We start from the raw sequence: 22,848 nt of genomic DNA on the forward strand, positions 1-22,848 counted from the left end.
AATATACCTAAAGCACAGCGATTGTAATAGATACAAGATAAATATATGTATATAGTGAATACATATGTATGTATAAAAAATGTTATGCCTGCATATATATATCTTGGGTTTAGGTTAAAAGCGTACATAAATGTGTGTATTTCGGCTTAAAAGTATTTTTTTTTTATCAAACCCCCTCGGCATAGTGAGAATATTTTGCCACCCAGCACTGCTATAGGATGCTGTGTAAGCTGGCTGAGCCATGCTCTCATATATGTAGCTTAGCAATCAGTTTAAGAGAAATTACCGTTTCGCTTCTCTTAGGCCAATACCATTCGCGTGCAGCCAACACGGCGTATGAGTGATGGCGTACACCCTGTGCCCTGATAGACGACTTCCTATTGTGTGCTCTCTTATTCAAATAAACTTTCGTGCTCATTATTCTAACCTTTTAATTTTGCTTAACGAAGGCTTTATATGATTAATATGCTCGCCAATGAAAAATAATTTACAGCAGCCAACAGTAAAGCACCAGCATCCCTTCTACCAAACAACCTCAAAATGTTTACAATACTCGTAGTGTCTCGTTCACCCTCTGCCTATGCGATATTTAATTTTGCTGTCGCTATATATAACAATACGAGGAGCGTAGTGAATTACTCATGACGTCATAGTAAACGCCATCACTTATGGAGCTCTCAAACGTATACATATAGGTTTATAGTTAAAAACGTATCTGCTTTTTTAGTTATGTCTGTAAAGTAGAGAGCCTTAGCTGCTGTGGGAGCGAACTATACGCAGAGATATGCTGGCTTATACATACATATATACCTATATATACATGGCTGCATGCTGCGGCTCAACAGAATTTATTACATTTCCTAAAGCTATAACCAACTGGATGCGGCTTATCTTTGACTGACGTTGTAACTATGGATCATAATGTAATATGGATAGATAACTAAAGGCTATGTAGGTACGCATGTGCATATGTATGTATGTAGTTAAACTAAAATATGTTCTTGCATATACAAAAATTGTTATTCGTCATACTAAAATGCTAAATTTTTTAACTTTTATTTTGATGTCATTTAGCCGTAAAATATAAATTGCCTATGGTGCTTATCGGAATGATACGCCACCTACATATTGACAAATTATGGCTACTACTTTTATTACTATTTAATTTTAATTTTTTTTATAAAAATATATTTTATTCTTTTACAAAAACCGTATAAACCGAAGTTTCAAACTGTGTGCAATTTAAAAAAAATCGTAAAAATTGTATGCTTTTAATTCGATTTCTTAGAAACATTTTGGGTATGCAGTTACATAGTCCATTAAAATTTACTTTAATTAAGTGTTCGCGTTTAGTAGCTAAGACTTACCGTTGACTTTTTTGTTTTTTGAAGAAAAATTGCAAAAAATCAAAAAAGTTAGTTGAATTCTTTTAAAGTATTGAACAAAGTTTAAAACTTGGATTTATATGGTTTTAAGTAAATAATAAACTTTGTTTACATAAAAATTGTAAATAGTAGATAATAAAAAATTTTTAACCAAAACCGGGCCATATGTGTGTCAGCAAAAAAAAAATATTAAAAACGGAATTTTCTGGCGTCTAGAAATTTAGGTTAAAGTAGCTACTAAAATTTAATGGGCTTTAAAACTGCATACCTAAAATTTTACTAAAAATTCTGCATAAAAATTTTAAAATTTGTTAGTGTAATTGTTAAAGGTGTTGAATTGGATTTATGTGATTCTGGCTATGCAATGTGCTAGACTTTTATAAAAAAAAATATACATTAAATAAACAAAAGAAAAATAGCCAAAACTGGTCAAAATGTCACCTAACTTATTCAGCTGACCGCAATGGTAGCTGCGTTGCACCACCAACCGAACCGCATGGCGTATACTCAACTTTTTGAATGCGTTATATTACTCGTAATTTGAAATACTTACATACATATGTACATATTAGTTGGTTATCAAGCAGAGTTTTGCCGGCACTGCAGTAGTGTTTCAAATACTATGTTTCAGATAGGATTACTTTATCAATTCCTGCTTAATTTGCGATTATTAATGTCCAGTTTAATAGGTTCAATGAAAGAAATAGAGCGGAAATAAAAACATTGCCAAATAGAAAAACAAAACAAAATAGATTGATAATGATAGATAATTTTTCACCACTGCACAGTGTCGTAGGCATTTACTCGTAATTTATATGATGAGAGAGTGTGTTCTATAAACAAAAAATTTAGTATAGTTGCTTGACATTGCTTGGTAGAACACACTACCTCTTTAATTAGGTTTTTCCAAACTATTTACGAATTTCGGGTTTACATTTTACTGGTGTCCCTTTCAAGGTACAAATCCATTAAAAGAATCCACGAAATCCAATGTACAGTTAACAACAAATTGGCAATTCCTCTTAAGTATTTGAACAAGTATAAAACCCGATCGATTTAACTGCCATAATCCGTGGAAAAAAAAGGAAACCAATCAACAACTCAGCATCTGCAACTACTTGAAACGCCAGGGCTGCTGAATTGCTAAAATGTCACATTTTTATGTGCGAATATCTGTGTGTTGTTCATTACTTTCATCCCACTATATATGTATGTATTTTCAATAGAAATACGCGATTTAATTGCATAAACTTGAATGCTATTTCCGTTGCTTGACACCCTGCCGTTACTGTAAGTGCCATTTCTACATAAATACTTTCACACATGTATATATGTACATATGAACATAAGTGTATGGATGTATTTTTAGCAACATATATGTATGTATGTTTATATAAGTATATGTGCCCCTTCTATATATATTCATAAAACATAGTTGCACCTCCACTTATCATCCTTTCCACTTGTCATTCGATATTTCAGCTTCACCCACGTAAGTAACTGCGACTACTCACAGACTTAATAGCTCACCTGCTCGGCTACCAAGCAACTAAATATACAGTAAATGTTGGTGTCTAGTATCTGTCAGCTCGTCACTTCATTTGTCATTTCAACACAGTTCCCGCCATCCCACCTGGTACGTACATGGCTGGCTCTTGTTGCCATCAACTTTTTATTAGCAATTTTTATACAAACAAAATTCTGCGCTGCTTCTGGTAGTGCACTCAATTTTATGTAATCTATACATAGATACCTAACTACATATGTTCGTAGTTTGGTGCAAATATTATTACAACGGTGAATTGGATACTTGCTAGGTGGTCTCATTCAAACATACATACGTACTTATGTATATTTATAAGCGAACACAGTTTATTTAAGTAGTAGTATTTATATAATATTTTTATCCATTACTGTTTTTTTTTATTAGCAGTTTTATTCATAGTAGTATCTGCTTATAATTACTTCCGTACCTAGAACTAAATTAAATAAAAATGCAATTATATATGCCAACGGAAGCCACATAAGTAAGGTAATCACAGTAGGCGTGTGGTTCACAGTATCTAAGGTTAAATTAAATTTGTACCAAGCCATTGCAATTTCGTATCACTTTTCCCCTTCTAAGCGAACCTGCAAAACAGGCTTGAGTGCAGAATGTGGCATATACGGTCTTTAAAGTTTCTTTAACCGATTTACTTTCAACGCTAATTTTCTTAAGACACCAAGCCGGAATAAATATACACTTAGCAGTATTGGAAGGCAGCAAACGATTAGGTTAAAGTGGCTGCCGGTATACACATCAGCACACTTAGGCCCTCAATCGAGCGCATACCGCAAGGAACCTCATTCACCTCCCCTCCTATACAAGCCAGTGTTTTTGCGGCGTTAACAAATTTGAGCAATCACCTTATCTTTATGCACGCTTTATCTCCCAGGTACCCCAAAGGTTTCAGCACCCATGCACTTCAGGCTCATCCCCCTCTCTACTCCACATTGCGCTTAACTACTAGCATATGTATCTTCAAAATTCAAAATTCGATCATTTTTTTCTGATATTTAGCATCATTTTGAATGGAAACGTAACACTGCTCGTCATAAGGGCGAGATTTATTACCCTAGGCATCTAAAAAAAGCAAATTTATTTCACACTTCCTACTTACCGTAAGCGTTGCACTTTTAGATTCACTAAAATTATTTTTTTTCTTTTCAACTTGATTTCACAAAAGCTTTGTTGTTATTGTAGTACTATTTAGTATTTCATTTATTTCTCATTACTTAACATTTATTTTCGTTTAGCATTGACACACTCAACGTACTCGTACGCGGTACGTCATTATAGCATTTCAATTCATTTCTATTTTAATGAATACAAAATTAAAATTTCTCTTTAAATGGAAAAATCTAAATTAAGCCAAAGTTAAAAAAAGGGTGAAGGAGTAAGCGCGCCGCCGGTCCCTACTTTTTTACATACTTATATATGTATGTATTTACCATGTCCAAAGGTATTTGCGACCCGCATGCATTGAACAAATTACTAAAGGCGCTTAATTACAAATACGCAAGAAAAGAGTGAGAGGCGTAAGCGCATAAACACTTATATACATACATACACAAGCGCATGCACATATAACTACATACATACATTCCTGTAGCGCAACGCTGCACATGGTAAATAAGTATGTACAGCTCCCACACCCGCACTAGCGAACCGCTGATGCTAACCTGCTTTGTGGATTGTTGGTTCGTTGGCTGGCTGGTTGGCTGGCTGGTTGGTTGGTTGGTTGGTTGGCAGTCAGCCCACTGCGTCATTTGGCCTAACGAACCGCGTCGAGTGAACGCAACCAGGCAAATGCACACCAACCAAGCACAGCTCGACACCAAAAAAGAACTCAAAAAGGTGCAAAAAAATCTAAAAAAAAACAAAAAAAAATTAACACTCAGCTCTACATAAATACCTCTACAATATGGCACTGAAGCGTTGGCAGCGGTGCAGGTAGTGGGTGTCAGACACTCGGTTTCAACGTAACAATGCCCACAACTGTGGGCATATGCCGGCTCGAAAATTGTCAGCGCACTGTGCAAAAGGATGTGGCATGCGGTGCGCGACGCAACGAGGCGCACACTTAATTAAGAACTCATGTTAATTGTAATTATTTGGCACATGAAAATTTTATTAATTTCCACCGCATCGCGATAAACAGTAGCGCGCGCGTGCATACACAAACTTAAGTACATGCAGCGGCAGCGTGATTGCAAATGGATGAGTTTGTATTTATGTATGTGTGTGTGTATTTGTGCCGTAATTTATTCGGAAGGACATACAGTTGAAGCTCGGTGAATGGTATTTGTTAACTTCGGTTACAATTTAAAGGTATTTGTTTTGGTAAAAAAAATGTTTTAAATTTAAAACTATATCAAAAGAATATTTATGTTAGTAAGGAATAATTTGGGCATCTGACTATGTCTTTCTTTCAGCTCTTCAAAATCTCCTCTATTTTAGGTGTTGTAGTTAGAAAAAATTTCAGTGGCCTTCTTCTCGACTATCTTTCTGCTCCTCCAATACCCTCGAGAAGCAAACTTCAACCGAAAGTTTTTCCGGAGGAGGTATATAGCCTGATTGTGCCCTCATTAGTAGCACATAGGTTTGTTCACTGATCATAGCAACATCTAAAATCCAAAATTCCTTGCTAACAGCAGCAAGATTTCGGTATAACTGTTCAATACAGAAATATTCAGTATTTCGAAGAAGTCTCCCCCAAACCCCTAGCATCGCTGCTAGCTACTAGCTTTTCAACCTGTGTCTATTTTCAAATATTCTGAACAAATTTGGGTTTTTCTTATGATATTTATCTAATTTTTTTACCACATCATCAATAAGAAAAACATACCCTTTCATCTTTTAGAAGAAGTATTATGATTAGCTCACATATCCAGTTTCTACTGTTTGTTCGTATAACTACTTTCTATACTATTCCGCAGTCAACTGAGAAGCGGATTTTTTTTTTCATTTTGTGTATGTATATCTCAAGGGTATAAGTATGTATGTAAATATATAAGTATGCAGCACTGTGTATGCGTTTACTTATCGAAACAACCAATGATGGACTACCCTGCGTATACGTAACCAATTTGTTTTGGGGCCTTTTGGGCTAAATTAAAATATTGCCAAACTGTTGAAAGATTGGTTGGCTAAAAGCACTCAAAATTCATTATTTCGAATAATTTCTATATTGTTGCAAGCTATCTATATAATATTTATATGTAGAAAAATATTGAACGCAGATTCATTGATAAAAACGTGGCGTGGAATGGTGCATAGTAGGGCTTCTGGGTATGCAGTTACTGTTGCACGACTATACCCATTTCCTACTGTTGCCTCAACATTCCAACTCATTTGGAACTTTATTCGGTTTAAGGTTCTATTTTACATCCAGCATTGCATGGAATAATCAACGTAGAAAAGCTGCAACCACAGCAGCCAGCTTGTATATTCGGCACTCGACTCTCAGAGGCCCGTGGAACAGTATTTACCGCGATGAGGAATTCCATGAAGAAACAGAAAACAATTCCACGTTCAAGATCTTGCTCCTGCTGGAAAACTACGCTGGCGAAAATTTTTTGGAAGCCAAACTCGGAGACCTAGTCTGACGTCAGGGTATATATAAATTATGGAAGAGCGCGTGTGGAAAAGGACTTGGGTTAAGTTGATATATCCAATTGGACTCCGTTGGCTTAAAAGAGAAACAACAGACCATGTTAGACCAGGTCAACATCGCTTAGGCGCCTACAATAACAAACAAGAGCAAAAATAAGAAATAAAATGCGGATTGCAGAGCAGATGTATCAACAAAACGAAAGCTTGCTTCTGAGATTAAATTTTTACTGAGTGGTCTGGAGAAGCTCTTCCATGTGCTTTGCTTGTGGTGGTGGTGAATTTTCAATCCTTTATACTCTATTTCAATCCTTCGTGCTTTATTTCTTTTGAAAATAGTCTAATGAAATTTTTTTTATTTAAAAAAAAATTAAATCAAGCAAATTTCCCTAGTGATTGCTAGACGGCTTTGATGCAATCGATTTGTGTGATTTCATTGTCTGCAATGCAGTATATTTTAGATTTATATACATATATAGGATTGTATGTTACCAAAGCACAGCTATTTTATTTTATTGATTGACAGCAAAGTGATTTCATTTTTCCCTTTCTTAATTACGAACTTACCTTTAACTAGCTCTGATTTTTGTTTTCACTACAATATAGTTTGCATTGTGCCATTTTTTTATTGTCATACCAGAAATGGCACTCGCCCGCTCGCCATCAATGTTGTCATTATAATCACGATTTGTTTTTGTTTTTACTTGTTTTTGTAATCGTCGTTAGTCGTTTTGTTTGTAGAGGTATTTGTAACTACCATCATTGTTATTGTCATTATTTGCTTGCTGTTATTATTATTGTTTACTTTTTTTTTTGGTTTTGTTTGTTGTTGGAAGCGCATTTCATTTCATTTGCAGTAGTTGTTGTGGAAATTGTGACATTAGCGGAAATGAGATTTTGCAATTGCATTTAAACACAAAAACACGCACGCGTCACATGCACGCACACTCACGCACACACACGCGCGCAGTCACTTATACGCGCGAAAGCCAAGAATGGAAATGCAAGTAGTTAGTGCATTCCTGTACTGTCTCTATATGTATGTATGTGTTAATGTGTGCGTGGAGGGGGCGGTTGCATGTGTACGTATAGCGCAGTATCAGTCTGAGTGTGTTAAATTAAGCGCACTTTATTTTGCTATTTGTGCTGCCCTATCGGCACGAACGAGATGCTCCACCAAGCGTATAACCAACATTTGTCTCTTCGGTCGTGTACACATACAAACATATGTATACAAATGTGTGTGTATGTATGCGTTAACTGATTAACAATTTTGTTGTGTAAATGCAACACAAACTATTAGGCTCGTTTTCCGAAAAGCCAGTTAGCCTGACGAACTCCGCACATCATAGCTTATTTTGTTTAACGAGTCTTTATATGGAGTTGTATATTTGTGTATGTACATATCGGTGTATGGTTTATCGCTAAATACTTTCTTAGTCTAAACCCGATTAAATTTTCACCAGTTTAAAATTGGCCAATATGCTAAACATGTTCCCTTATTTTCCACTAATTGAAAAAATTAAAATTTTTATGTTGTTTCTATTGGCCGTTACGTTTATGTTAAGTAATATGTTTACTCTTTCTTCTGAGGTCAAGGCTATATATAAATCAAACACAATAAATAAATCAAAAAGTAAATTTTTCTGAACTGGAGTATTTCCACATTCCACCCAATGATTTCAAGCAAATATATCTCTCTTCGTGTTCGGTTAAATACTCGGAGAGGCAGACTATCTGCTTACACTCAGAATAACATCAGCTAAATATATTTCTCTCAACACATGATTTTGTATTTCATGTATTGAGCGAAGCATATTTACTTGACGACAGTAAACTTTTTTCTCAGTGTATAAGAAGAGTGACTTTTCGGGATCGTTAATAAAAGAGACTACCACGCCTACAGTAAGGGCAGTTCAATTAATCCCGCTCTGCACATAATCGAAAAGTGACTTAAGGAAGCGCCCTTCTTCACATTTAGGGAACTTTTGTTTGTAAGCTTTGAGTTAAAACGAAACTAGTTGGTCTTATCCCCAAAGTTGCATTAGAGTGAAGCAGTACCACCATACCGGGCAGGGGTACTTAGTATGGTTGTTTCCTCTTACCGATATGCTACAGGGCAGGGACCGCAGGATGTGGAGCCCTGGATATCTTATATAACTGAATGTGACGATTAAGTGAGCTTTAAACAGAGGGCTCGGCGTAAATCATAGTAGGACGGTAGACTGTGTAGGTGAGTCTCTCGTAGAGCTAACGAGAGTTTTGTCTAAGTCTAACACATACATTTTCTCCATCGTGTACTTGGCTTTATATTAGGGGCATTCGCCTGTGCTTTCTGATAGAGCCAATTAGTTGATTTCAATTCAAGACAGAAATCTGTAGTCAAATTTCAACGCTTAGGAGGGAAATGTGGCGTTATTTCACAAATTTATTACGTTTAGTTGCCTTACTTAATGCCATAAGGTTCTATGAAGTATAGGTAGAAAGCGCTAGAGAGACTAAGTTAGAAGTATACAGGTCACTCTTACTCTAGCTCTTAATATCGTGTTTAATTTAGCCTTTTATACTCGCTTTCCCTCAAAATATGAGTGAGTGGAAGGCAGCAGTTTGAAGGAAGATTCAGAGAAAGAAAGACAATTTTATTATATGGCAGTTGAGAAGTGCATGTGCAAAAATTTCCTAAATTTGATGAAGAATATTTTCGCACATGCAACAGTACATAGCGTGCATTTAGGCGCCCGGTGTTAGCAGACGCGCCCAAAACAAGTACCTTTGATAACGTGTGAACTACCTTTACCCAACTGGACAAAAATCAGGGTATTTGCAAACGCAATATGGCCTAGAGGCGGTCAAGCTGATTTCACCAGATACAAATCTGTGAGATTGAAACTTGCACGGTCATTTTCAGATTGACATCATCGCAAAAGTTTCTCTTAAGTGGACTAGCTCCTACAAGATCTTAATCTTAATACAAAATATATATGTATGATACCAAATATATATTGATACAAAACATAATATGTACTTGGCACAGTGTCTAAGAAGCCTAGGGAACTAAATCGAAAATCAAGCAGAAAAAACAACCTTTTGCCTAAATTTTGGTCCAGTTAAATCCACTTGATCAAAATTGTTTACGAACCCAAGGTACCTTGATTTCATTATTTATTTCCAGGCCTCATTAATTTCGATACAGATAAATAAACACTTTCCACTGGAATTAGTTTATTGCTTCTGTACATCGCTTCTGTACTAATTAGATAGTTCGCAAATTAAATAGTTATAGTTTCAGGTTCACTTTTATGATTGTACTACGGTAATTGATTTATTTAATTTCAGTGCAATATTTGGCATTTTCGACTTGCATATTTATGTGTGTATTAAAAAATATACATATATATATATATATATAGAGGTGGCAAGCTGGCCATGATAAGCATATTGAAATAGAGTTGTTGTTGTTGCATATTTGTATGACAGACCAAAGAATAGAAATGTTTGTATCATTATATTTTTTCCTAATTCTTCACACCCTTCCCTGCCTACGCTTACCCTGAATCCGCTAAGTATGTATGTACACACATATATATATACTCTCTTGCATATAAACTTCATTTAGCGCGCACCCTGTCATCAACGCAGCCACATTAAATTTACAGGATATTAAAATGTTCATTTTTGACAAGGGCAAAGAGTCTCTACTTCGTATAAAATTATTTCGCACAACTTTGGCGTCGATGTGTCAGAGGTGGCAATGATCGCGGCATTGTCTGCTTTGTTGACACAATGTTGCCTTTTGGTTAATGTTTATTCTTTTCGCCGCAAAATGGGATTTGGCATTGCTGCAGTGCGTCAATTTCCAGTTGTCCAGTGGTGGGTTGGATTAAATATTAATTTTCATTGCCATAGGAATGGTTGGTGTTTACATTGTTGTGATAGATTCGTTTGTAAAATGAGATTAGTGCCAGTGTTAAGGAAATTTAATATGAAAATCCTGCAAGTCTTTTGTGAAATATTTATGAGACATTCGACATCGCTTTAACAAAATTAAAGTTCAAACGCCACCTTTGTCTACCTTTTTTTACTAAAGTAATTAAGGCAGAATAAAATTTTAAATAAAGGCTTTGGCTGTCTACAGAAATTCATTTCGTTTTTTGGAATTAAAACTGGTCTGCTAATTAGCGCATAAACTTTGCGGGCAATAGATTTTTTTCACAACAAAATTCCAAATTTGTTTAAAAAATAAATGCCGTAAAGGTCAATATTTTTATATTATGAGAGATCCTGGACCAAGAAAAATCAGAAAAAAAGAAAGTTTTTCCAATTATTCAGCAAGCCCTTGACGACCCTTTCGCTCTATCGATCTAAAATTTAGCCCCGTATCCAACAAAATTATGCTCTAAGTAGATATTGCAAGTGTGCCTATCAGAACTCGTTTTGTTGTGAAAAAGTTTCAGTAACTCCAAGATTAAAAATCAGCAGAGTATTCGGAACCATGTTTTGTGTATTTTTCTGCACTTTTGAGGATAGAATTCATCTCTTTTCTTATTTATATACCACTATGAAATTGAGGAATTTTTTTACAAACTTTGATTTTCCTATAAAGTTAAAGGACTTATGGCTTACCGAGCTTTTTACCATTTATCGAATGCACAAACCAATGAGTTCATGGCATATGCAGCTTAAAGTAATGTAGCGAAATGTGTATAAGCTCCAAAGCTTACGTAAGTACATATGTATAATCACGAACCCAGTTGTACCTGAAAGCATAACGTCCTTCAGGTGTTCCGCATGACGTAAGTTTGAACTTATTTATCACTTCCCTACCAACGGAGCTTACGACAATTTACATAATCCCAAATATTACTAAAGAATTACTTAGTTTAGTTAAAAAATTCTGATGTTACCCATTCAAAAGTAAACTTCTCAGTTTTTCTATTTATTATGTACATACACATTAGGGTGGAGCGAAAATCAATTTTTCAATTTCGAAATTCTAACAGTGCGGGACAGTCGCGTCATGTCACATTAGACCATGTTAACCCTGTTTCCGAACGGATAAAATTTACGGTCGTCGCCTTAAAAGCCTTAAACTTACGAAAAATCTCTGAAGTTACGGTTCTTTTATATTTTTTTCGGTTATGCAGTTTTAAAGCCTTATACCGTTTTTCTAGAAGAGGGCATTTGCCCAAGATATTTTTATTTCACGTTTGCATGGCGAATGAAAAAAATGTCTAATTTTATGTAACATGGAAAATGGTGTTCTTCCTCCACGGCGTATAAGTGGCATTATTTCCAGCTCCTATTTCATACAAAAATTACTGCACATTTTCCTTTGGAAATACAAACCTATTTTATTTATCCATCGATTTTCATCGACAGTAGCTTGATATTTTGGCAAAAGAATAGGCTTTAACGAAAGATTTTTTTTTTTTTATATTTTCCTTTTTAATGTTTCTAAAAAATACCTGATCTGGAAAAAAGGGTAAACAGATCCATAATTTACAACCCAATAACAAGTTTACGTGTTTCGGCGTGTTTTTGCGTGTTTTTGCGTCAAAACTTATGGTTTTCCCTACAGCGTAATTGAAGCAGAGACTTTCAAGCGAAACACACTTAAGTGGACTTTACTGTATTTTCCTTGCTCTGTTGAGAACTTAACCATGACTGGACGTTAATTTTTGTGTTTCTCCTCGATCTACTTTTCTATCCGACGATATTCCATATACTAATAAACTAATTTGACAGACACTCAGTATTTTAAGGCGTTACATAAATGGGAAACTAGTGCCAGTTGTGAAAAAAAAATTTGATTTTTGAATAAAACACAAATTATGTATTACTTTAGGTAGTTACTTGAAAATTTATTGCTGAAAGAAATGTTTATTTGCTTTAGAAAGGGTTTTCTGTGACTTATTGCTGACAGATGCAGCATCGAGATTTGTCTCTATATTAAGTATGTTATCTATGTATGTATGTATGTAGTCTATGTATGAGTGTATGAATGGTTATGCAAATTCTTTAGTTTTATTTTTCAATTCTTCGTAGTATGTATTTGTAAAACGGATATATGCAAGTCGTTATTTTTACAAAAGCTGCGGAGCGGATCAACAGAATAAACTAATTTTCCGTAAAATATCACTGAATCCTTCGGTAATCATAACAACAGTACGCATGTATGTACGTATGTAGTACTAAATATGTATGTATTTATGTACATAGCAAATAAGCTTTCATTTGAGTCATTGACACAGTTTACCGCACCTTTGCAATACAGTTTTCATTTATTGAGTTATGTATTTATTGAGTTCATTTATTTATATTTTAAGTTTTTCTTTACATTTCAGGCTATTAGAAGTTATTTATTATGTAGATATAGTTTTCAGATTTACATACATATTTTCATAATATTTTTTTTATTAAATAGTTAATGCAATAGAAAACACAACAGAATAGAACTTCGCAGAACAGCAAATTTGAGGTTTTTTTTTCTCATAAATTATTATTAACACATTTAATTTAAATTTTTTTTCGAACATTAATACTGGCAATAAATTATGCTAAATTAGAGTACTTTGGTGTGTGCGTGCAACAATTTTACATATGATACGAATTTTTTTTTTTTTATTTTTGCTGATTAGACAATTTCGTGTGGTTTATATGAATTGTATATACGTAATAAGTGTAGTATGAACGCTTGCATGATTTTTGTTAAATGTTTATACAAGTATGTACTGGATTCTCACAATTGGCGAATGTATGATTTATAATGATATAATTTATGTATGTATATTGCACCAAAAATTGGCATTTAGTTTATTATTTAAGTGAACAATAAATGGTTTCTTCGTATATTTCTTTGGTTTTTTTCTGGTGAGTTGCGAGAGTAAATATTTATCTTCAGCATTATGGAATATTTTAACGACTAAAGTGAATAAAATAAAAAACACACACATACACATATGTACACAAGTACATAAATAAGGCTTAATAAAATTTTTTTCATGAACTCTAAAATACCATTCAATAATATTTATTTATAGGCAAAATGAATCTAAAAATGAATCATAAATATTTACTAAATTTTTTGCTAAGTGTATGCGTGTAAGACCTAATCAAATACATTTTTTTGACCTTCAGCAGTTGAGACACTGCCTTTACACTATTTTTGAATGAAGTAAGTAATAAAATCAGCCACTAAAAAATATTCTAAAAAAAACACTTTTTTTGTTTTAAATAGTTTGCTAGAATATGCTATATTTTTTCTATATAATGGACACTAAATATTTATATTAGGCATATAGAAAACTATTTAAACAACGGTTTCAATGGTTTGACAAAAAGGGGCACTAAAATGGTTTTCTTACCAAACTATCCAGTAAAATATTTCAAAGTATAAGTGTTGTAAGTGGTGCTTTGAACGTATTTGAATCTTCCGTCTTTAGTCCCTTATGGGCTAAGAGAAGCAGGAAGCTATTCGGCTCGGATTTCTCTATGCAAAAAGTTCTAATTCGGTTGAGTGTCTGCCAAAATTTGTTGGAATAAGATTACTGTGGAAGTACCAAAACCGGCCCTAGCCGGGTCTACGTAACCGGAACGACCCAGACGTACATTTGGCCAAGCACTGTCACTTCAGCAACAGGCCCAAAAACTGATTGGGGAATTTTTTATGCTGTTACAACAACAACATGATAAACTATAGTCGTAGTAAGAAACAATTAGTTTGGTGAAGAGAAAGGTTCCTGGACTAACAGCCTAGATCGATTCTAGTTTAGGAAACCTTAATTAAGGTAACTTCTTCCAACGGTGAATAGTATCTTAACTGGTTTTAATATAAGTAAGATTTCTTTGACAACACCAAGGATTACAATCCATCCAATGGAAACATCTCCTCTAACAAAGCCCAAAGTGTTTAATAAAGGTACCAACTTCATAAACTTGGAACTTTTAAACAAAGGTTGACTACAGCTACGACTACTAGTCAGAGTTAATATTGAAGGCAGTAAAATGAGATCAGTGTTAGGAGGTAGGTCAATTCATTGAAATTTTATAATCGCTTTTTTCTATTGATTGCAAAGTTTGAATGCACATCAGTAATGACAGTCCCAGACGGATTCTAATATGAGAAACAAGTTTCTGATGCAGATGGAAGGTATAGAATAAAGGCCCTATATATCGTCACCTGAAATGCAAAAAAACGAAACAAACATCGTCGCTGAAATGCAAAAATTTATAACTAATAAAAAATTTAAAATTGATTGATATGATGGATTTCGTCGAATGACAATGAATTGGCCCGTCTGGGGAAATTTTAAAGTCAAAGACTCAACGAGCATTGAGAGACTTGAATTGCGCTTAAAATTATATCCTATACCCATTTTCATGACACTCATAAAACTACCAAAGGGAATAAACTCTACCAAAAGGGGCAACACTGAATTTTGAAAGATATGTCAAAAATATTATTTTTTAGCATACAGAACTACATATTTTTTTGCCTATATATATGTATGTACCTTTATAGACTCTACATTAGGATTGTAAGGCGCCCGCGAACACACCAACCAAGACCAGAAAGACCAAAGCCGCAAAGGCGAGTGGCAACTGGCGAAGCTCTTTGATCTCAGCCCAAACCGACAAATGGTTGTAGTGCCAAATAAGAAAAAGAAGTAGAATTGTGGGAATCGCTAGTGAAATCGCTTATGCCTTATGGTATGCAACGACGCCGGAGGAATATAGCCTATTTTCGTGCATCAGATTTCGAATTGCGCTTCTTAAATTTTCATGTTTTCTTTTTAATTTTGAATTTAGAGCTCTTTGGCCATCAAAACACATTCACGCACACCGGAAATTTTCATCGGTGTATGGCAAGTCAAGTTTTACTACTGGTAAAATAGGGGCACTGATTAATTGCGTTAAAACTCCGGCTGTGTATAAAAAAAAGCTGCATATTTTAATAAAAATATCGCCCATCTTTCAACAAAGCCCATAAAAATCAGAGTTGGTAGTCTTGTGCAAAATTTTTAAAATGTTCATTACCTTTTTTGTGTTTTTTATTACATATTAGCAAATACCCGGCGTGCGTCACTGCGCCTTAAAAGAATTTTTGCATTGTATGATGCCCGTATTTTAATATTTCATTTATTTTATTTATTTAATTAATTGAAACTTTTCAAACAGATGGCAACCCTCCTCAAAAATATTTCCGAAAGTAAACTTTCCTAAAACTCTTCGATTTGATGCCCATATTGCAATAATTAATTAATTTATCTTATCAAATAAATTGAATTAAAATTTTCAAACATGTGGCAACCTCCACAAAAATATTTTCGGCTGTAATCTTTCTTAAACCTTTTTCATTTGACAGCCATATTTCAATATTTATTTTATCTTATCAATTTACTTAAACTGCAATTTTCAAACAAGTGGCAACTCTCTATTTTTTTTTCTTTCTGTATTTTAAGTTTAGTGTCCAGTAATACATCGAGTGACGCGCCTACAAACATACAGATAGACAAAAATTCTAAAAAATTTTCATTTGGCTTCTATTGCTCTAATAAAGACCCCCTATATTAATTTTTCTTTAATATCAATAAAGTACAGACATCGGCCTGTTACAATTTTGTCATATGTATGTATAGATAAGTAATTTGGGTATGCAGTTTAGTAGTTTATTGAATTTTGATAAATAAATTACGAATTTATTAGCAACATCTTCAACGAAAAAAAATTTCAAAAATAAACGGTAAGTCTTAGCGACTTCAAACTTGGCCTGTATTTACCAAAATTTAATAAGCTACAAAACTGCGTACCCAAATTAATCCCAGTACATATATGTGAAAAAAAACTATAACCGTTTTATGAAAATTTGCAGAATTTTCTTAATTTTTGCACAAAGTTCGCCACTCCGATTTTTGTGTTTTTTGTTGAAGGACTAATGTAGTCTATATAACTTTTTTCCAAACAAAGGGCAGTGTAGAAACAATATTTGTATCGTCTTCATTACAAAAGGCTCTTATTGACACTTTTAAGATTAAAAAAGTGACGATTTAAACAAATAATTTTAGTGAAAATTGCCACTTAAATCCTTGTAGGATAATGACGACCGTAGGGTGCTATTTCCAATTTGTTGTTGAACGAGCACAGTTGGCTTGAAAATCGAGTAATTTTAATCACCCTCATGTGACAGTCGTGGCGAAGGCAAGTCGTTTTTCGATAGTCGAGTCGTATCGAAAATTTCGCGTCATTGCCTAAAATTTCCACTTGACTAGTGTGTTGAGATGGAAAAACTTGGCAGCACTGTATAGTTTTCGACGATTTTCGTCGTTTACTTATTTTAGCACGACAGTAGACAATAGCAATGTGGTCGAGTCATACAATTTAGCCTAATTTACGTTTTACGCAATGAGGCTGAATATTTTTTTCTTGCTTTCAGTTTTGCGAAGCACAGTGTAGCCAAATTATTAAACGAACTGCTTACATTTAAATTTAACCAAAAGAAAAGCTGGCTTCTAAATATGTACTTGTATAAACGAAACCTAAACTAAATGTGTCTACATACATTTCGCTAACAATTTATTTAAATATTTTGTTAATAACAAAACTAAGTAATACCTGCTCTTTTATGTAATTAGTATACTAGCTTCTGCTTCTACATATAAATACAATTACGTTTATAAGTACATATGTATTTATGCATTAACTATTGGCAAATGAATATTTCACTGAAGGTACTTGGCTATTAAATTTTAAAACAACAATTGACTGTAGCAGTTGTTTTTTGTTTTTTGTTTTCTTTCTTACTAAATGTTTTTATGCTTTTCATTCGTATTTATTGCATTTTCGTTAGTTGTTTTGCGGCTTTTCGGCTTTTACTAGAGATCGGCGTTTTTGTTTTTTTTTTTCTCAGTTGTTTTTTTTAGTACACGCACTGTATGTATCGATATGTGTACAAATAAATTTATAGTTGTTTGTATGTATTTTAAGTGTGAATATCTATATTTAAGCACATTTGTTGAAGTACATTTTTGTGATTTTTAACACACCCAAAACTACAGTTGTGTGCAAAACAAAAAATTTTAATTTTTCTTTTCAAAATTTTATAATAGAAAATACAACAAAAAGAGCAATGAAAAAAAATTTGCTGACGGTCTTCGCATGCCACTGTAGTTATGTGCATAATTTACTAATATAAATATATGTGGGTATATTAGGGTAGTCCTCAAAATATCAACATCATGGGGCGCCCCTTTATTTGGTTCTTCGTACAAAATAAAGGCACCCAGAAATTGTAAGAAATTTAAAAGAATTTTTCAAGTGTAGCTACTGTTTTGACTTTGACCAGCTATAACTCAACGAGTTTATGAATTTTTAATAAATAAGTCAGTTTCAATATGCCAGATTATAGCTGGTCAAAGTCAAGACTTTGCCGAATTTTTGGGAATTTTTTTTTTTTTATAAATTTTTTCGAACCCTGGTAGCGACACCAAAATTTTTTTACAATTTTAAAGTCTTCTGGGAGGTTTTTATTTTGCACGTAAAACAAACTAATTTGGTACCCCATACAAACTTACGATATAGATATTTTTAAGGACCACCCTAAAGTAGTTATACGCAAATTAATAAAATACAAAGGTAATGAGTACTTTTTAACTTACTTAGATTAAGTTGCAACATTTCCCCTAATTATAGTTCAATTAAAGTGGAGTTGTATATATTAATATGTAAGTATATCTATGCAGGTTTTACATATATGTATATGTATGAGTATTAGCTTGTGTTTCGGGTATCTGGATATTCCAATGAAGCACAGTCAAGTTGCTGCGTTCACACAATATATAAATACGAGTATGACATTAACAATTTTTAAATACCATTCCACTTTTAAGTACTTCTGTGAGATTTCTTAATATTAATATCTATTTTATTTGTGTGCTATGAAGCATTTTAGTTACTATGTAGAAGCCTTTGGTTGGTAGAGTTGCCAACATACATGCTAATTTTTGGGGGGAGACAAAATTTCGTTCAAGACTCTTAGTTGGCAAAGCTTTTCATTTACAAATGCAAAATTCACCACCAATATGCCTTCACAAATTTTTTTACGTTCAATTTTGTTACAAACTGTATATATGTAGGTAGGTATGTATGTACAACAAGTACTTTTTTTTATTTATTTTTTTTCAATCATTTCGCAACTTTCTTTTCAGTTGCAGCTGTACTTTTCGCATTGCATATCCGCTTTTAATATTCTTTTGTTTTTTTGTTGCCACTGTGCATTTTCATTGCTGTATTTTATGAGTACTATGTTTGTATTTAAATGCAACTGCTCATTCACGCTTTTCACTTTTATTCATTTGCTGCGTTTAAGCATTTGACTCTTTTAGATTCTGCAATCGTGCCAATTGATTTGAGTCCAATTCCTCAGGTATGCTTGCACGTCCGCCCACCACCTGCTTGGGTGTTTGTACATCATCAGCGCTCAGCTCGGCATTGATGTCGGCAGATTGTGCACCGCCGGAGAAAGCATCATCGAAGTTGGCATCGAAATGTGCTTCGAAATTCGCCTCGAATCCGTCGCCAGCATCACCGCTGCCCTTTTCATTGAATGGATCTTCGGCTTCCTGCAGAGTTTTTACCTCGGAGTCGGGATCCTGATCGGATGAGTGTGTGTCGTCTGCAAAGGTATTAGAAATTTTAAAACCAAGTTCTTACCCCAAATATTACTAGTATAAATAACCATTTTCATTACACACCAATATTTATTTTTAATTGAACTACTGAGTAAAACATAAAAGCCATTTTCAGGCAATTCATGTCAAATCGATCAATGTTTGCAATTGACCATTTTCGATTTGGATGAATTTTGGTCAGAACTTTTGTTTATCAAAGAACAAAAATCTGCCAAAGGAAAAAAAAAATATTTCAAAACTTCAAAATTTCCAAGATTTGGCAATTTTATTTTTAGAATGTCTCAAAAACTGTTTTAGTTACAAAAATGGTTCCGGCCTAATTTTAGAGTTGACCTTAATAAAAAAAATAATATCGAGCCCTAACCGCCAAAATAACGTAAGCGACAATTTTTTCAAAATTTTATTTTTGATGCAGAAATGCATCTAGATGCTCTAGGAATATTTCTGCATCGAAAATAAAATTTTGAAAAAAATGTCGCTTACGTTATTTTGGCGGTTAGGGCTCGATATTTAAAAAAAATTCGAGATATAAAAAAATTTTAGATTTAAAACACGTAAAATCAAAAATTTACCTATTTAAAAATTTTAGCTAATTTGTACAATGCCTCTAACTGATCTTAAAAGTAGCCTTAATTTTCATGAACGTATTTTTTTAAGATGTGAATTTTTGAAAAAAAAATTTATTGTCATAAACTTTAAACTAAAAATAAATTTAAGAATTTCAACGTAATTTTATTTAGAGATTGCAAAAAAATTTCAAAGTTCAAAAATTTTTATCCAAAATAGCATCTTCTTGAAAATTTCAGGATCTTTTAAGATAAGTTGAAAGTATTTTATAAAAAATTTAGCAAATATTCGATTTTGTCAGTTTTCGCACTTACGATTTTTTTGCATTTTGGATTTTTTTTATTTTATTTTTTATAGCCCTTAATACGATAACCGTTCTTGTAACTATAACAAATACATAAATTTTGAGATTTAGAAAAAAAACAATTGCAAAATCCCGGAAATTGAGAAATTTAGAATTTTACGAGAAATTTCGAAAAAAATATTTTTCTTTGCCAGAACTTCGTTTTTTGATAAAATAAAAGTTTAGACCGAAATGCAACCAAATCAAATATTTGGTCGATTCCAACCATTGGTTGGTTGGTTTGAAATGGATTGACCCATTTATATATACCAATGCTTTCTCCTAATTTTTCCATTGCAACACCTTCCTTGTAAAAGAGCTGCTCTTCTCCCAATTTACCTTCATGATTCTCATTTTCATCGGCCGCTGCTGCTGGTGCCACTGGTTTGGGTTCCACTTTTTTCTGCTTTACAGCCTTGTCATTGCCGCCGCTGGCAGTTTTCGCTGTTGCTGCAGCTTCAGCTGCACTGCCGCCATCACTCTCTCCTACCGGAGGGAAAGATTTATCTGTGCCGTCTTCAACCATTGGGGTTGCGGCAGTAACAATTATTTGTGCCATACCTAAATTTAGTGAATTACCTTCCTTGCTGGTGCCGACATTTAAAGCCGGTGGCGGCAGCGATGGTGGCGGATTACCATCGTCGCTGATATCGTCCTTAAATTGAGTAGAAAGAAGGAAGGTATGTATGTTTAAGATATCAAAACAAAAAAAATTTATTTCTAAATCGCTCTATGGAAACCCTAAAGCAAATACGCTAGCAAAAAATTACCTCCATTCCAGGCTCTTGTATGAGTACTGAATGCATTAAATTAGAAAAAAGGGCAAAGTGTTAACAAATTTCAATAGAAATTCATATTTTATGTGAAAAATATATTTAGTTTAATTAACCGCTTATTAAGAAAAATTGTAGGAGAAAAAATTAACAGCTGTGGAACATACATACATAGATACACTAAAACACTACTTTTATATATGTACATTAGTGCGAACCGATATAGGAAATTTCAAGGATATTTCTTTTGTTCATATAAGAAACAGGCTCATAAATATATAATTGACTTGTTAAAAATACACTAATATCTTGCTCTGTGTTTTATTATGTGTAAAATTTCAATACTACAACGGGTCGCTTTGTTTATTTGTAGAATGTAAAACAGAAATACTTAACATTTAGATAAATAAAACATGCTTTTAAATTTATTTGGAATAATTTGGTTATGCTTAAATGTGAATTGTTTGCTGAAATTTTTTAATCGTTTTCCTAATTTTTTTTAATATTTTTTGAAAAATCTATTTTATAATTTTGTCTCACAAACCCAATAGAAAAATTCAATCAATACTAACTAACTACCTACATATGTATAAAGTGTATGTGCTTGGTGAAAAGTAAAATTGTTCCCGCGATAAAGGAAAACTACCAAAATTTTTAAACACTGAGGAGCCTTTCAAGTAAAAGCACCTGCCTGATCGCTCTGATTTTCCTGCCTGAAGAACATTATGGTCAAGGTTTAAAAGAAACTTTGCAAACAATTTCATAAAAATGTGGAAATCTTCGGCAAGAAATCATATTTGTATTATCGCGGAGGACAACACTGATAACACCGTGCGACAGTAAATTTTACACGCAAAAAACTGAATATATTAGCGAAGCTATGGGTAAATTACAGTTAAACTGCGTACTTAGTTTTTCTTTCTGACGTCAGGATTTTTTTTTTTAAGGAATTTGAAATTTAAAAAATATGATTATTTAAAAAAAAATATTTAAAAAATTCAGTGCAATGTAGGATAAAAATTAGGGTATCATATAAAAGAAAAAAGTCTGTAAAATTATAGCAGAATAAATTTTTTTGGGCATAAGGACGAATTGGTATGGAAAATGTTCCTTACAAATTTTGTCCTTAAATAGCCCAGAAAATTTGCAATTATCATCGAATTTCGTCCTGTAAACTGTATTAACTTAAAACAATTTTTAAAAGCACATTTTCAATACCTATTCGCCCTTTTAAACTAAAAAGCTTTATTGGTTTTAAATTCCACAGAATTTTCTCTCTCATTAGATACCCATATTTTTATTCTCATTGCACTGATTTTTTTTTTTTTTACTTTTTGAATTAATCATACCTTTAAAATTTCCAAGTCTTTTGAAAAAAAATCCTGACGTCAGAGTGAAAAACTAAAAACGCAGTTTTACTATATTTGGCCCATAGTTTCATGAGTATATCGATTCTTTCGTGTTTTTTGAAATTTTTTTTGTTTTTGTCGCACGGTGTAATGGTAATTATCATTAAAATAAAGAATAGTTAACATTTATTAATCATTTTCATAGATGCTAAGTTCACTTTAACCTACATACGACTCAGCCATTTTGGGTCACGATAAGTTGGCAAGGGTTGAGAGAGTTAAAAAAGGAACTTCTCAATTTTGTCTATGAAACTAACCAGTCCCATGGAATTGAGGCGCAACCATAATTCATACATGTAAATCTAATAAACTGCAGTTTTTTGTAAAATCAAAATGAATCTATTCGGTAGACATTCGAATGGTATAAGCACCCAGTAGAGCAGTGAGCTATTTTTGGCTCCTCACAGCATCACTGTGGCTCGCCTTGGCTCTCTCACAGAGTAATACGACTGTATGAACGTATCAATGCTATGTGCATACATATACATGGTCGTAGCCAGGTAGGGGCAGGGGGGTGCTCGAGGCCCCCCCTA

The 22,848-nt window shown here is 33.5% G+C and overlaps 2 protein-coding genes across 2 annotated transcripts in view; both read right to left on the reverse strand.

Moving 5' to 3' along the window:
* LOC118747587 (protein nervous wreck-like) overlaps window positions 1-4,694 on the reverse strand; it is a 9,539-nt gene extending 4,845 nt beyond the window's left edge. The window contains exons 1-2 of the mRNA XM_036481639.1: window positions 4,528-4,694; window positions 4,403-4,428 (exon numbers count right to left, since the gene is read on the reverse strand). Of these exons, the coding sequence (XP_036337532.1) occupies window positions 4,403-4,428; window positions 4,528-4,694 (193 nt within the window). The remainder of the gene's footprint in view (window positions 1-4,402; window positions 4,429-4,527) is intronic.
* A 13,960-nt stretch (window positions 4,695-18,654) lies between these two features.
* Window positions 18,655-22,848, reverse strand: part of LOC118747843 (protein nervous wreck) — a 22,708-nt gene continuing 18,514 nt past the window's right edge. Inside the window, exons 8-10 of the mRNA XM_036482018.1 lie at window positions 20,904-20,929; window positions 20,473-20,788; window positions 18,655-19,207 (exon numbers count right to left, since the gene is read on the reverse strand). Of these exons, the coding sequence (XP_036337911.1) occupies window positions 18,897-19,207; window positions 20,473-20,788; window positions 20,904-20,929 (653 nt within the window). The 3' untranslated portion in view covers window positions 18,655-18,896. The remainder of the gene's footprint in view (window positions 19,208-20,472; window positions 20,789-20,903; window positions 20,930-22,848) is intronic.

The sequence above is a fragment of the Rhagoletis pomonella genome, unplaced genomic scaffold (genome assembly GCF_013731165.1).
Source record: "Rhagoletis pomonella isolate Grant_MI unplaced genomic scaffold, Rhpom_1.0 Rhpom_scaffold_00012, whole genome shotgun sequence".
Classification (NCBI taxonomy): Eukaryota; Metazoa; Arthropoda; class Insecta; order Diptera; family Tephritidae; genus Rhagoletis; species Rhagoletis pomonella.